Source organism: Camelus dromedarius, chromosome 15 (genome assembly GCF_036321535.1).
Source record: "Camelus dromedarius isolate mCamDro1 chromosome 15, mCamDro1.pat, whole genome shotgun sequence".
Taxonomy (NCBI): Eukaryota; Metazoa; Chordata; class Mammalia; order Artiodactyla; family Camelidae; genus Camelus; species Camelus dromedarius.
This window is the reverse complement of record NC_087450.1, coordinates 43,855,241-43,869,272: the sequence shown is the minus strand read 5'-3', so window position 1 is coordinate 43,869,272 and position 14,032 is coordinate 43,855,241. Positions and strand designations below refer to the sequence as shown.

The window sequence follows — 14,032 nt, the reverse complement described above, 5'->3', positions numbered from 1 at the left end:
GACAGTTTGCTGTTTTTCCAGTAGTGATTTTATAAATGAAGAAAAAGAGCTAGTAGCTAATAGCACTCATATGCAGGCGCTGTTTTAAGTGCTTTGTGTGCGTTGTTGACTCCCCTGCCGCAGCCCTGTGTGTCAGGACCTGTAGTCATCTCTGTTTCACAGGTGGGGAAAGTAGGAAACAGAGAGGTTAAGTGAGTTGTGCAGCTGTGCACAGCGCTCAAGTGGGGATTTGAGCCCAGGCAGTCTGGTATCAGAATGTGTGCTCTTAACTATTACCCTATAATGATTAAAAGAGGCTCAGTGACTTTCTTCAGGACCTGTATCTTGTAAATGATTGATTTGGGAATAAAATCCATACTGAATCACCAGTCAGTCTTCTGTGTTCTCATATTACTTTGAACAAATCTTCATTAACACATTGCTGCAATCTCTTAGAAGTTTTATCTGTCTCCTAGTCATGAGGACTGGAATTCTCCATTTCATGTTTGATTACCCAAGGGACATAGTTTGGCACAGTAAATATTGATCAAATCTCATTCAGTGTTTTTTATGCTGTAATAGCTTTCTTCTCTGTTATATTGTGGAACAACTTTCTCTGTCCTGGTTTTATCTTCTTTTTTTTCCTTTGTTTATGGAACACTTTTTTTTTTTTTTGCCATGTACTTGGTCTTCTTTGAGGTGATTCGTGTAAAAGCAGCCCCTTGTCTTAGAAGAAGCGGGGCTTTCTCTCTAAACGAACTGCTGTCTCCATCCAGCTGTCTTCCTGTCGTCTTCTGATTGTCTCATTCATCATCATCAAATACTATTAAGTGTCTTTTAGCACTTTGTGCTGTGCTAGGCATTCTATAAGCAAATAAAACAGAGATGGTGCCTGATTTTGGGAAGTTTCCAATTTAAACCAGCTTTGGAGCTCTTTAAAGACACCACTAATCTTCAAGAGGGAAGAATTTTATTTTATTTTAAGAATTCATTTATTTTAAGCAACTTTATTGCGGTATAATTCTGTACAGGAAACCACACATGTTTCAGATGTACAATTTGATGAATTTTGATAGATGTATATATACCCCTATGAAACCACTGCCACAGTCAACATATCCAGCATTTCCATCACTCCCCAAGAGGTGCAAATTTCAAACTCCTAATTTATCCCTTCCCACCCCTTTTACTTCCTGGTAACCATAAATCTGTTCTCTATGTCTGTGAGTCTATTTCTGTTTTGTAAATAAGTTCATTTGTGTCTTTTTTTAAGATTCCACATTTAAGCGATATCATATGGTATTTTTCTTTCTCTTTCTGGCTTACTTCGCTTAGAATGATTATCTCCAGGTCCATCCATGTTGCTGCAAATGGCATTATTTTATTTTTTAATGGCTGAGTAGTATTCCATTGTGTATATATATACACCACATCTTTATCCAGTCATCTATCAATAGACATTTAGGTTGTTTCCATGTCTTGGCTATTGTAAATAGTGTTGCTGTGGACGCGCATTGGGGCACATGTGTCTTTTTGAATTATATTTTTCTCTGGGTATGTGTCCAGGAGTGGGATTGCTGGATCATATGAAGTTTATTTTTATATTTTTAAGGAACCTCCATACTGTCTTCCATAGTGGCTGTACCAATTTACATTCCCACCAGCACTGTAGGAGGGTTCCTCTTTCTCCACACGCTCTCCAGTATTATATATAAACTTTTTAATGATGGCCATTATGACAGGTGTGAGGTGATATCTCATTGTAGTTGTGATTTGCATCTCTCTAACAATTAGCAATGTTGAGCATCTTTTCATGCACTTATTGACCATCTGTCTGTCTTTGGAGCAATGTCTGTTCACATCTTCTGCCCATTTTTTGGATTGGGTTCCTTGTTTTGGTTTTTTTGGTTTTTTTTTTTTTTTAATATATTAAGCTGTATGAGCTGTTTGTGTATTTTAGAAATTAGTCCCTTGTCAGTTGCATCATTTGCAAATGTTTTCTTCCATTCTGTAGGTTGTCTTTTCATTTTGTTGATGGTATCCTTAGCTGTGCAAAAGCTTTTAAGTTTAATTAGGTCCCATTTGTTTATTTTTGCTTTTATTTCCATTACTCCAGGAGCTGGTTGAAAAGACATATTGCTGTGATTTATGTCCAAGAGCGTTCTGCCCATGTTTTCCTCTAGGAGTTTTATAGTATCTGGTCTTACATTTAGGCCTTTAATCCATTTTGAGTTCATTTTTGTATATAATGTTAGAGAATGTTCTGATTTCAGTCTTTCACGTGTAGCTGTCCAGTTTTCCCAGCACCACTTATTGAAGAGATTATCTTTTCTTCATTGCATATTCTTGCCTCCTTTGTTGTAGGTTAATTGACCCTAAGTGTGTGGGTTTGTTTCTGGACTTTCTGTCCTGTTCCATTGATCTATGTGTCTGTTTTTGTGCCAGTACCATACTGTTTTAATTACTGTACCTCTGTGGTATAGTCTGAAGTCAGGGAGTGTGATTCCCCCAGCCCCATTCTCCAAGAAGGAAGAATTTTAAACTCCGGACTTCTGAGAACAGTCAGTCATGTAGTGACCAGTCACAACCTCACCTTAAATTGCTCCCCACATTGTAGCTGGCCTTTTTTTTTTTTTTTAACTTTTCCATTAAAAACATGTGCCTCCTGTCCTAGAATCTTTCTGTGTGTTATTTCCTCTTCTTGGATGGCTTTTTACTATCATCCAACTATCATCTAGTTAATACCTTTCCTTCTGTTAACATATAAATCAAACAATATTTCTTTAGAGAAATTCTAAGACTCACTGACTAGATCTAGTCTTATCTATCTGTCCATTTTTTGCTTAAGTGGTCTTTGTCAGCATAGTATTAATTTTCTTGTTCTTGGTTCATACCATTAGGTACTTACTAGTAATGAACTGATCACTCTTAGAATTAAGTTCTTCTCAACTCTTCATTACAACTTAATTTAAGTATCTGTCCTCGTCATTGAGTCATTTGCATTCATCAATCTCTCATTGTTTGCTATATGTTATATATCATGTAAAAATGATCCATATGAAGTGCAATGATAAAATTGCAAATATTGCAAGAGTTGCAGGATTTCTTTATGGTAACAATGTGTGCTGGAGCAGGTGATTGATAGCATGAAGTCTTTGCAGATTTAGGTCAGTAAACTATTGGGAGAAAATGAGACTGTATTATAGAATTGGCTTTTTAAAAATAAAGAATGGTTTGAATATCAAAAAAATGTAGACAGACCTGTCAGGAAAGGGAAAATGACCTATATGATTGTGCTTAGAGTCAAGTATAAAGTAAAAGATGTTGAATTGTATTAGCCAAACAGGTTTATTAGAAAAATCACATATATATACAGACTCAGCTGATACATTTTTTCCCCAACATAAAAATGTGATGTTTTCACAATTACAATCTAACAATTACTAAATTTAGCATAAGATAAAAATTTCACATTTTTTAGTTTTATCTTTGAAGTCAGACCCCTATTTGAAATGAATTCACTTGAAGTTGACTTTTTCTGTACTTATTATCTTTACATAAAAAAGACTTCTGTCTTATTATTGCCTCTGTCTGGTGCTAGATTGAAGTTCATTCCTGGCTCATAAAAGATGCTCTGTAAATGTTGAATGAGTGAAACAAGAAATAACCAATGGCATGAAACCCTCAGTTAAGTGCCAGTCATAAATCGGAAGACCAGCTACTTCTAATGGGGTTTGCATTATTTGTTTTATTCACAGAGTAACAGATTCCCTGGATACTCTTTCAGAAATTTCTTCAAATAAACAGAATCATTCTTATCCTGGTAAGATCACATGGTTTTATGTTCCTAATAATTATTCCTTTGCTTTTTATTCATTGAAAAAATTTTATTGTGAAGTGTATATGTATACAAAAGAGTATATGAAATATATTTATATAGTTCATGTAATCATAAAGCAACATCTATTACCTACCCCATAGCTGAAGAAGATGATTACCTGTATGTACTGCAGAACCCCCTGAGTATCCCCTGGTCTCATCTGCCTCCCTTTTCATATAGTCTGACCTCAAGTTATGCATCTTGAATTTTATGTTAATTCCTTTGATTTTCTTTATGTCTTTCTCCCATATATAGATATGTTAATAATATATGTTTAGATTTGATTGTTTGCTATTTGGTTATTTAGTGGTCCATTAAAATACATTATTCATTCTCTATTTGATGGATATTTGGGTTATATCCTGTTTGTCACTAGTAGAAACTATGCTGTTGTGCACATTTGCAAAAGTGTCTCTAGCTAGAATTGCTGGGCATGAGGTGTGCCCATCTCTTCAGTCTTCCTTGATATGCCAGACTGTCTGCATGGGCAGTGGATGAGAGTCTCTGCTGCTCCTCACCTCACCAGCACTAGTCTTGTTTGATTTGGAAGTCTGTGCATCTGTTGGATGTAAATGGTATCTCCTTGTGGTTTTAATTTGCATTTTCCAAATTGCAAATGAGGTTGAGCTTGTGCTCATGTTTATGTACCACATGCGTTCCCTGTTTTATGACATGCCTATTCAAGTCTGCTGCTCACTTTTTTTTTTTTTGGTTGGTTGGTTTCTACCTTATGAGTTTGTAGTTTTCTTTATGTATTTTGGACACCAATATTTTGTCAGTTTTGTTGCAGATCTCTTGCCCAGTTTGTGACTTATCTTTTGCCCTCCTCCCTTTTTGGTGTCTTTTGTTGAGCAGATGTTTTTAATTTTTAACTGTTAGCAAAACCATTATTTTTTCCATGTTTTGTCTTAAGAAACCTCTTCCTAAATCAGATATCATAAAGATATTTTCCTATATTGCTTTCTAAGTTTTTTATATTTTTACTTTCCGTGTTTGTCACTTTACCTGGAATTGACTTTGTGTATAGTAAGGACCTAGTGTCATTTTTTTCCATATGGTTAACCACCTGTGAAAGAGTGATTTGTATAATACCAGTGCTTAAATATTTGTTGAGATTCATTTCATGGACCATGGGTTTTGGCCATTCTGATAGATGTGTACTAGTACCTTGTTTTAATTATTACTATTTTTTAATTGATGTATACTCAGTTATGATGTGTCAGTTTCTGGTGTACAGCACATTTCAGTCATACTGTTGTTTTAAGTTGAAACTCCCTAATGACTTGATGTTGTATTGGTTTGCTAGGGCTAGCAAAACAAAGTACTGCATGGGGTGGTTTAAATAACAGAAATTTATTCTCTCGGAATTCTGAAGGCTGGATGTCCGAGATCAAGGAGTTGGCAGGGTTGATTTCTTTCTTTTCAGGCCTCTCTTTCCCTATAGAAGGCCACCTTCCTCCCATGTCTTCACAGGATCTTTTCCTCTGTATGTGTCTGTGTCCTAATCTCTTCTTACAAGGACACCAGTCATGTTGGATTAGGGCCCCACCCACACGATCTCATTTTAACTTAATTACCACTGTAAGGCCCCTGTCTCCAAATACAGGCCTGTTCTGAGGAACTGGGGGGATAGAATTTCAACATGTGGATTTTAGGGATGGGGACACGATTCAGCCCATACCAAATGTTGAGGGTCTTTGCGTATACTTATTTGCCATCTTACGTCTTTGGTAAATTGTCCATTCATATCTTTTTCCCATTTTAAAATTGTGTTTGCTGTTTTCTTACTGTTTTAAGAGTTTTATATTTTGGATACTGGACTTTCATCAGGATGTGTTTTGCAACTACTTTCTCCCCATCTGTGGCTTGTCTTTTCAATGTCCTAACAGTCTCTATCACAGAAGTTTTTGATTTTAATGAAGTCCAAGTTAACAGGTTGTTTTTTTTTTTTTTTTTCATGACTTGTGCTTTTGTTGTATCTGAAATGTCATCACCAAACCCATGGTCACCCTGATTTTCTCCTACATTATCTTCTAGGAGCTTTATAGTTTTGCTATTATCCATTTATATCTATGACACATTGAGTTAATTTTTGTGAAAAGTGTGAGGTCTATGTCTAGATTCATTGTTTTGCATATGAATGTTTAGTTACTCCAGCATATTTGTTGAAAAGGCTATTATTTCTCTATTGAATTGTCTTTGCTCTTTTGTCAAAGATCAGTTGACTGTATTTTTGTGGGTCTATTTCTGGGCTCTCTGTTCTGTTCTGTTGATGTATTTGTCTTTTCTTTTGCTAATACCACAGTATTTTGATTACTGTAGCTTTATAGTAGTTCTTCAAGTTTAGTAGTATCAGTATTCTGACTTTGATCTTCTCCCTCCATATTGTGCTGGTTGTTCTGGGTGCTCTGCATTTCCATATAAACTTTACAACCAGTTTTTGATGTCCATAAAATAATTTACTGGGATTTTGATTGGGATTGCAATCAATGTATAGATCAAATTGGGAAGAACTGACATTTTAACAATATTGGATTTTTGATCCATGAACATGGAATACCTCTGTATCTACTTCGATCTTCTTTGAGTTCTTTCATCAAAGTTTTATAATTTTGCTAATATAGATTTTATACATTTTTTATTAGATTTATACTTACATGTTTCATTTTTTGGTGTTAATGTAAATGGTACTGCTTTATAATAATTCTTTTTACCTTGTATCAGCCTTCTTGTGGTTAAATATTTGCCTAAAAAATCTTTTTCTAGCCATTGCCTTAACTTTTCTATGTCCTTATACTTTTGGAATGTTTTCTAAATAGAATGTAATTGGATTTTACTTTAAAAAAAAATGTGGTCTGACAATCTTTGTCTTTTAACCTGAGCATTTCACCCATTTGCATTCATTGTAACTACTAATATATTTGGATTATTTATATTTTATTTATTTTTCAACTTTTTTGTACTTAAATGTTTTTCTTTTTGACACCATTCCTGTTATATTCCTATCCCCTCTTTTCTTTCCTATTTTCTTTTCTATTTGTATGTACTCTCTTTCTCCCAAATAGAAAATCCTTAGAAACTTATTCAGTTTCTACTTTATTTCCCCCACAAATTTTGCATTATTATAATAGTTTTTATATAATCAACATTTATTTAATTTGCTCACACATATTTACCAATATCTTTAGTCATTAGTCCTCAGAACTTTTACTTGGGATAATTTTGTTTCTACTTCATGTATATTCTTAAATTTCCCTTAGAAAGAGACTGTTGGTAGTGAACTGTCTCAGGTTTTGTCTTTTCTAATGATAGTTTCACTGGGTAAAACTAAAACTTGGTGACATTTTTAGTTTGAAAGATATTTTCTCCCTGCACATTGACAATATAGTCTACTGTTTTCTTACTTCTGTTGATTTTTTGAGAAGTCATCTGTGAGTCTGTCTAATCCATACTGTTGTAGGTAGCTTTTCTCTTTTTGACTTGACTGCCTTTGAAGACTGCTGCTTCTCTATTTCCTTTGTGCTGTGCAGTTTCGCTGTGATGGGTCTAGGTAGAGATTTCCTTTTGTTTATCCTGTTTGGTGTCATGGGTCTTCCTGAACCTAGGAATTAGTATATTTGATTAACTTTTAAAAATTCCTGTCCATATGTTGAAAATATTGCTTTCTTCATACTCTTTATTATCTCCTTCTGAAACTCTGATAAGCAGTGTAGTCCACTTTTCCCCTCTTTCCATGCCTCATTCATGTTTTTTACAATTTTGTCTCTGGACTGCATTCTGGATATCTTCAGAGTTTTCCTTACATTTCTTGATTCTTTCTTCAGTTATGTTTATTCTACTCCTTAATCCAACCATAGTTTTTTAATTATAAATTTTTCATTTCTTTTTTCTTTTTACAAATCTGGTTGTTACTTATTTACACTTATTCTTTCCCCTATTTTTATGCTTTTTTATGTTTTTAAACATTTTAAGTAGTATTACCTCTGTTTAATAATTCAGTATCTGAAGTCTTTGTGAGTCTTATTCTGCCATCTTTTTCTGTTGAGCCTAACTTATGGTGCCTTTTCTTGTCAGTTTTGTAATGTATTATTGTGAGATGCTTCTTTAACTCAGAATTTAACATATGGAAATTCTTTGAGGCCTGGGCCAATGTCTGCAGAAAAGATTATACGGGCATAACTTGTCTTACTGTGCTTTGCTTTTTTGTGCTTTGCAGATACTGCATTTTTTTTAAACAAATTGCAGGTTTGTGGCAACCTTGCAGAGAGCGAGTCTATCAGCACTATTTTTCCAACACCACTTGCTCACTTCATGTGTCTAGGTTGCATTTTGGTAATTCTCACAATGTTTCAAACTTTTCCATTATTATTATATTTGCTATGGCCTGTGATGGGTAATCTTTGATGTTACTATTGTAATTGTTTTGGGGGCACCGTGAAATGTGCCCATATAAAATGGCAAACTTAGTCCATAAATGTGTGTTCAGATTGCTCCACCAACTGGCCATTTCCCCATCTCTCTCCCCCTCCTTGGGTCTACCTATTCCCTGAAACACAACAATATTCAAATTAGGCCAATTAATAACCCTTCAATGACCTCTGAGTGTTCAGGTTAAAGGCAGAGTCACATGTCTCTCACTTTAAATCAAAAGCTAGAAATGATTAAGCTTATGAGGAAGGCATGTGGAAAGCCAAGACAGGCTGAAAGCTAGGTCTCTTGTGCCAAACAGTTAGCCATGTTGTGAATGCAAAGGAAGAGTTCCTGAGGGAAATGAGAAGTGCTACTCCAGCGAGTGCACAGATGATAAGAAACAGCCTTATTGCTGATACGGAGAAAGTGTCAGTGGTCTCAACAGAAGATCAAACCAGCCACAGCATTTCCAGAAGCCAGAGCCTAATCCAGAGCAAGGCCCTAATTCTCTCCAATTCTGCAAAGGCTGAGGGAGGTGAAGAAGTTACAGAGGAAAAGTTTGAAGCTAGCAGAGGTTGGTTCATGAGGTTTAAGGAAAGACGCCATTTCTGTAACATCAGAGTGCAAGGTGAAGCAGCAGGTGCTGGTGTAGAAGCTGCAGCAAGTGATCCAAAGATCTAAGATCATTAGTGAAGGTGGCCACACTAACAACAGATTTTCTATGGAGATGAAACAGCTTCATATTGGAAGAAGATGCCATCTAGGACTTTCACAGCTAGAGAGGAGAAATCAATGTCAGGCTTCAAAAGAAAGGCTGACTTTCTTGTTAGTGGCCAGTGCAGCTGGTGATGTTAAGTTGAAGCCACTGCTCATTTACCATTCCGAAACTCCTAGGGCTCTGAAGAATGATACTAAATCTACTCTACCTGTGCTCCATAAATGGAACAGTAAAGCCTGGACAACACATATATGTACGACATGGCTTATTGAATATTCTAAGCTCACTACTGAGACTGCTCATAAGAAAAAGATTCCTTTCAAAATAGTACTACTCATTGACAATAAGAGAGTACTGACTTCCACGTCTTACTGTTTAAGAAATACTTTTTGTAAGGCTACAGCTGCCATAGGTAGTGATTCCTCTGATGGATCTGGGCAAAGTCAATTCAAAACCTTCTGGAAAGGCTTCACCATTCTAGATGTCACTAAGGACATTCATAATTCATGGGAGGAGGTTGAAATACCAGCAGTAACAGGAGTTTGGAGACGCTGACTCCATCCTTGTGAATGACTTTGAGGGCCTCACAGCTTCAGGGGAGAGGAGGTAACTGCAGATGTGGCAGAACTAGCAAGAGAACTAGAAATGGAGCTGGAAGATGTGACTGAATTGCTGCAGTCTCACAATATAAAACTTGAACAGATGAGTTGCTTCTTATGGATGAGCAAAGAAAGTGGTTTCTTGAGATGGAAGCTACTCCTGGTGAAGATGCTGTGAAGATTGTTGAAATGGCAACAAAGGATTTAGAATATTACATGAACTTAGTTGATAAAGCAGCAGTAGGGTTTGAGTGGACTGACTCCAATTTTGAAAGAGTTCTTCTGTGGTTAAAATGCTGTCAAACTGCACTGCATGCTACAGAGAAATTGTGCGTGAAAGGAAGAGTCAGTCAATGCGTCAGACTTCTTTGTTGTCTTATTTTAAGAAATTGCCACAGCAGCCCCAATTTTTAGCAACCACCACCCTGATCTGTCAGCAGCCATCAACGTCGAAGCAAGACCCTCTACCAGCAAAAAGATTTCAACTCACTGAAGGGTCAGATGATGGTTAGCATTTTTTTTTTTAGCAATATAGTATTTTTAAATTAAGATATGTGCATTTTTTAAAAAATATAATGCTGTTGCATACTTACTAGAACTACAGTGTAGTGTGAACATAACTTTTTTATGCACCGGGAAACCATAAATCCATGACTCGCTTTGTTGAAATACTTGCTTTATTGTGGTGGTCTGGAATCAACCCTGCAGTACCTCCGAGGTGCCTGTTTTCACTTCTGCTAGTTGCCTAGAGGCACTGGGACTACTTTAATTTACATCCGCTGCAACATTGTTATTGTTTTTATATTTCACAGATAAAATGAATATGGCCTATGATTACAAATTTTGAGGGGAGAGGATTTTGCCTGCTGCACATTAGGGTTGACACAAGCTACTTTCCTTTGTCTTCATCCAGGGGACGTTTCATTTTGTTTCTCATTTAACCTGCACTTGAGAGTGAGCTGTTCAGAATCCTCATTTTATTGGCATCCCCATCTCGGAGGCCGTGGGCTTGGCGTCCTTCCCTGCCTCCTGTGCAGTGGGCGAGGCAGAAGCCCGGGTTCTCTAGCGGCCATTGTGGTCCTGGGGGACACGGTGGCAGATTGCTTTGGGGGAAATCTCTCGTGGTTTCTTTTTTTGGCTTTTGGCCTCTTTGAAATTGTACCACTTATGTGAGCTCCACGGTATTTTTTTTTTTTTAATTGTAGTTGCTTTAAATTGTACATTCTTCATTCAAGAGATTCACTCAGCACATCTGGTCTGCCTTGACTGCCAGAGCCAGAGAGCCTGTTCTTCAAAAACATCTTTTAAAATTTTTACCTTGTGTGAAGTCTTTTTTCTTATGACTGTCATTTGGGGATGCCAACAATCAAGCTCTGAAATTTATTGTTCAGTATTTTATAAATGGGGTATCATTAATGGTAGCATTTTAAAACTATTTTTATCCTTTTCCTTTTTTACATATGATTTATCAAGATTATAATATTTGAGAGTAAGAAGATTGAGCTTTATCAATATATAATTCGGTTTTGTTTGGTTTTCAGAAAAGTCTATAATGAAAATCTCCAAAAGGAATGTCATTATCTTACTCACGTATGTGCGTAGTTTGATGAGAAAGGTCAGATAGCAATTGTGAAAAAAACCTAAACTACTGTTAACATCCTGCATGCACTTATTTTCTTTGCTTTCTATTTCCAAAGAAACATTTGGTGAAATTGAACATTTATAGAAAAAATGATAAAAGATAATTTTTCACAAGGACTGTGAATTTGTGATTTATTTTTCCTTTTCTGACTTTAGCTTTCATGTTTTAGGTTTTAGGAGAAGTTTCAGTACAACTTCTGCTTCTTCCCATAAAGAGATTAACAGAAGAAATGCTTTTGCCAAGTGAGTATTAGAAGATTTAGAAAAACACCTTTCAAGATGAACATTACAGGATTCTGTGAAGGAAGAAAAGTGGGATTTTGTATCTTTTACATCGCTTGGTAGAATTTTAACACTTAGGAGAAAAGGTGTGATGAGTGTATCAGTGAGAAGAATTCTTCCTCCCTCCTTTGCAAGCTCAACTAAAACTGTCACCAGTGACTCAAAGAAGTAGTGTGCTGACTATATTTTCAAAGAGGCTTAGTGCTGCTAATAAAAGTTGGAGGAATTTACATTTTGCGTTATCATTGAGTAGGGCGGATTGATTTTAAACTGTTTACTTAATTAGTCAGAGATTTGATTTAATATTTTGGGCAGTACCTGAAAGAAATGTCTGGCCTATTTGCATTAAGGAATCCTGCTATTATTTTAAAAAATACTCTTGCTTCCTCTTGTAGAATATACTCTTCAAAAGGCTTTTTTTTTTTTTTTTGGTGGTGGTTTCTTTGTAGAGAGAATCTCATTTTTTCTTTTTTCTTTGTATTGATTTCCCCCAGACCCACTTTACTCCCGCTAATAGTTTTCTGAGGCTTTTAGAACTTTTTTTACTTCTAGAAGAATATGAGGCTCTTCTAGACTGGTGGGGTTAAGGAGTTCTTTTTTTTTTTTTTTAAACTTTAAATCCTTCCAATTAATGTACGAAAAATGTCCTGAGGGAAAGAAGTCTCGCTGAGTAGGGAAGTGCACTAGCAGTGAGGCCCTGGGAGCCGCGAGGAAGCAGGGCCCACGCACTGAGCTGGATGCTCAGCTGAGCAGCAGACAGTCTGTGTGATACTCTGGCACGAAGTTACCGGGAGGCCTCATGAAGATCTGAAATTCCACGCGAGAACCCTCCGGGTCCTGAGGCACGGTTAGGTGCTGTTCAGTGGGGTTGGGTGGGTTTTTTTGTTTTTTGTTTTCCCCCTTCCTCAAAACCTTTACCAATTTTGAGATTTTATAATTGGTCTCCTCACTTGAGTAGCTGAAAGAGCTTAAGAACAATGACTTTATGCCCCAGTTTATTGAAGATATTCAAGAGGCCTTAGGCAGAATGGAAGAAATTACTAAGAAGAGACAACCTGGAGATAAAGGACTTTGAAGGGGGAGAGGTATCAAAATCAGTGTGGAGATGTTGGTAAGTGAAAGAGACAAGGGAAGGAGAAAAAAATCTGAACCATGGGAATTACACAGCAGGTATGGGTGTGTGCAAGGTGGCCTGCTCACGTGAGACGGGAATAGCAGCGCTTCTGTCTGTTTTCTTTGAAAATAAAAATAAATGAAGCTTTACTCTTACTTCTATCGATTGACACTAGTACCTATTTTAAAAAAGAAATATACTTTTATTGATACATAATCAACTTAAATTTTATCTATTTATGTTTTACTTATTCTTTACTTACTTATTTATCTTTTACTTATAGACCAGATGTTTGGTGATCAGTGCTGCAGGGAATAAAAGAAAGATTAGGTGTTGGCAGGTCCTAGGAAACCTGTCCCTGATCTCAGGAGTAAGAGACTGTGATTGGATGTCCTTCTGCTGAGGGCCAGAGTTGATTGTATATCGTGTTGCTGTTATTCTGGAAATGTGATGTATTCTGAAGAATATGGGTTGAAAAAAATGAGTTTATTGACATTTACCAAATGCTGAACCATTTTCTTGCTTATTTATATGGAAATAAAAGATACTGTTAGAAGCAGAAGAAACATGGAAAATACAGTCAGAGATAATGCAGATCCCTAGGTAAGAAACTTGAAGGGCTTGGGGCAAAGGGCATGTTTGCCCCACGTGGAGCCAAAGAGAACTGAGAAAAAGGAAACAGCAGCCACCAGGCCATTTTCGAGAAAGAGCAGGTGTGTTTCACTAGGTCATTGAGGTGGCGGTGATGAGAGCTTTCATTCAGAGGAAAAAGTGATGGAGAGGGGGTTGGAAGCGGTTCTTCTGACTTGAGAATTCTCTATCTAATACCAGGACTGGGGGTAATACAGGGAGCTTGAGACGTTGGCGTAGCTGTCACTGCCGCCTGGTGGGCACGAGGCATCCTCCCCTCACACCGCCTGCCTCCAGCCTGTGGTCTCCTGCACCTCATCCCCGTGGTTACTAGCTTAGCTCCTCCCTGTGTTTTCACAGTGTGTCTGCTTAAGAGTCTCCATGGGTCCCATCTGTGGGACCCAGCCTGGTGTCACAATATATTTGGTGGGCTCAAACCTGAATGTCTTGGGGTAGATCTCAGATAATCCCTTTTGCCGCGGGTTCCATCATTTCACATCACGTTTCGTCTTCTGCCCATCCCGCAAAGCTTTTGAATTCTCAAATGCAGAATGGAGTCCAGGTTCATTGGCACAGCATGTAAAAAGGACTGTCTCTTTCTCCTGACTTAACCTCTCGTGGTAGAATCCTCACCACTGTCTAGTGGTTCTCTAAACTCTCTGTGCTGTTCAGAAAAAAAAAATGTAATAATACATAATACAGTTTGCTCCCATGACTGTGTCTCCCTCCCTTTTGTGTCTGTTGATCTGTCAGATTTGCTCAAGTGTCACTTCCCCCAC

The 14,032-nt window shown here is 37.0% G+C and overlaps 1 protein-coding gene across 4 annotated transcripts in view; it reads left to right on the top strand.

Annotated features, from left to right (window-relative positions):
* The window catches only part of CLIP4 (CAP-Gly domain containing linker protein family member 4), a 100,233-nt gene that overhangs the window by 81,063 nt on the left and 5,138 nt on the right, over positions 1 to 14,032 (top strand). For all 4 annotated transcript variants that reach the window (XM_010991279.3, XM_010991278.3, XM_064494636.1 and 1 more), the window contains 2 exons: positions 3,738 to 3,802; positions 11,398 to 11,470. In XM_010991279.3, coding sequence (XP_010989581.2) covers positions 3,738 to 3,802; positions 11,398 to 11,470 — 138 coding nt within the window. The remainder of the gene's footprint in view (positions 1 to 3,737; positions 3,803 to 11,397; positions 11,471 to 14,032) is intronic.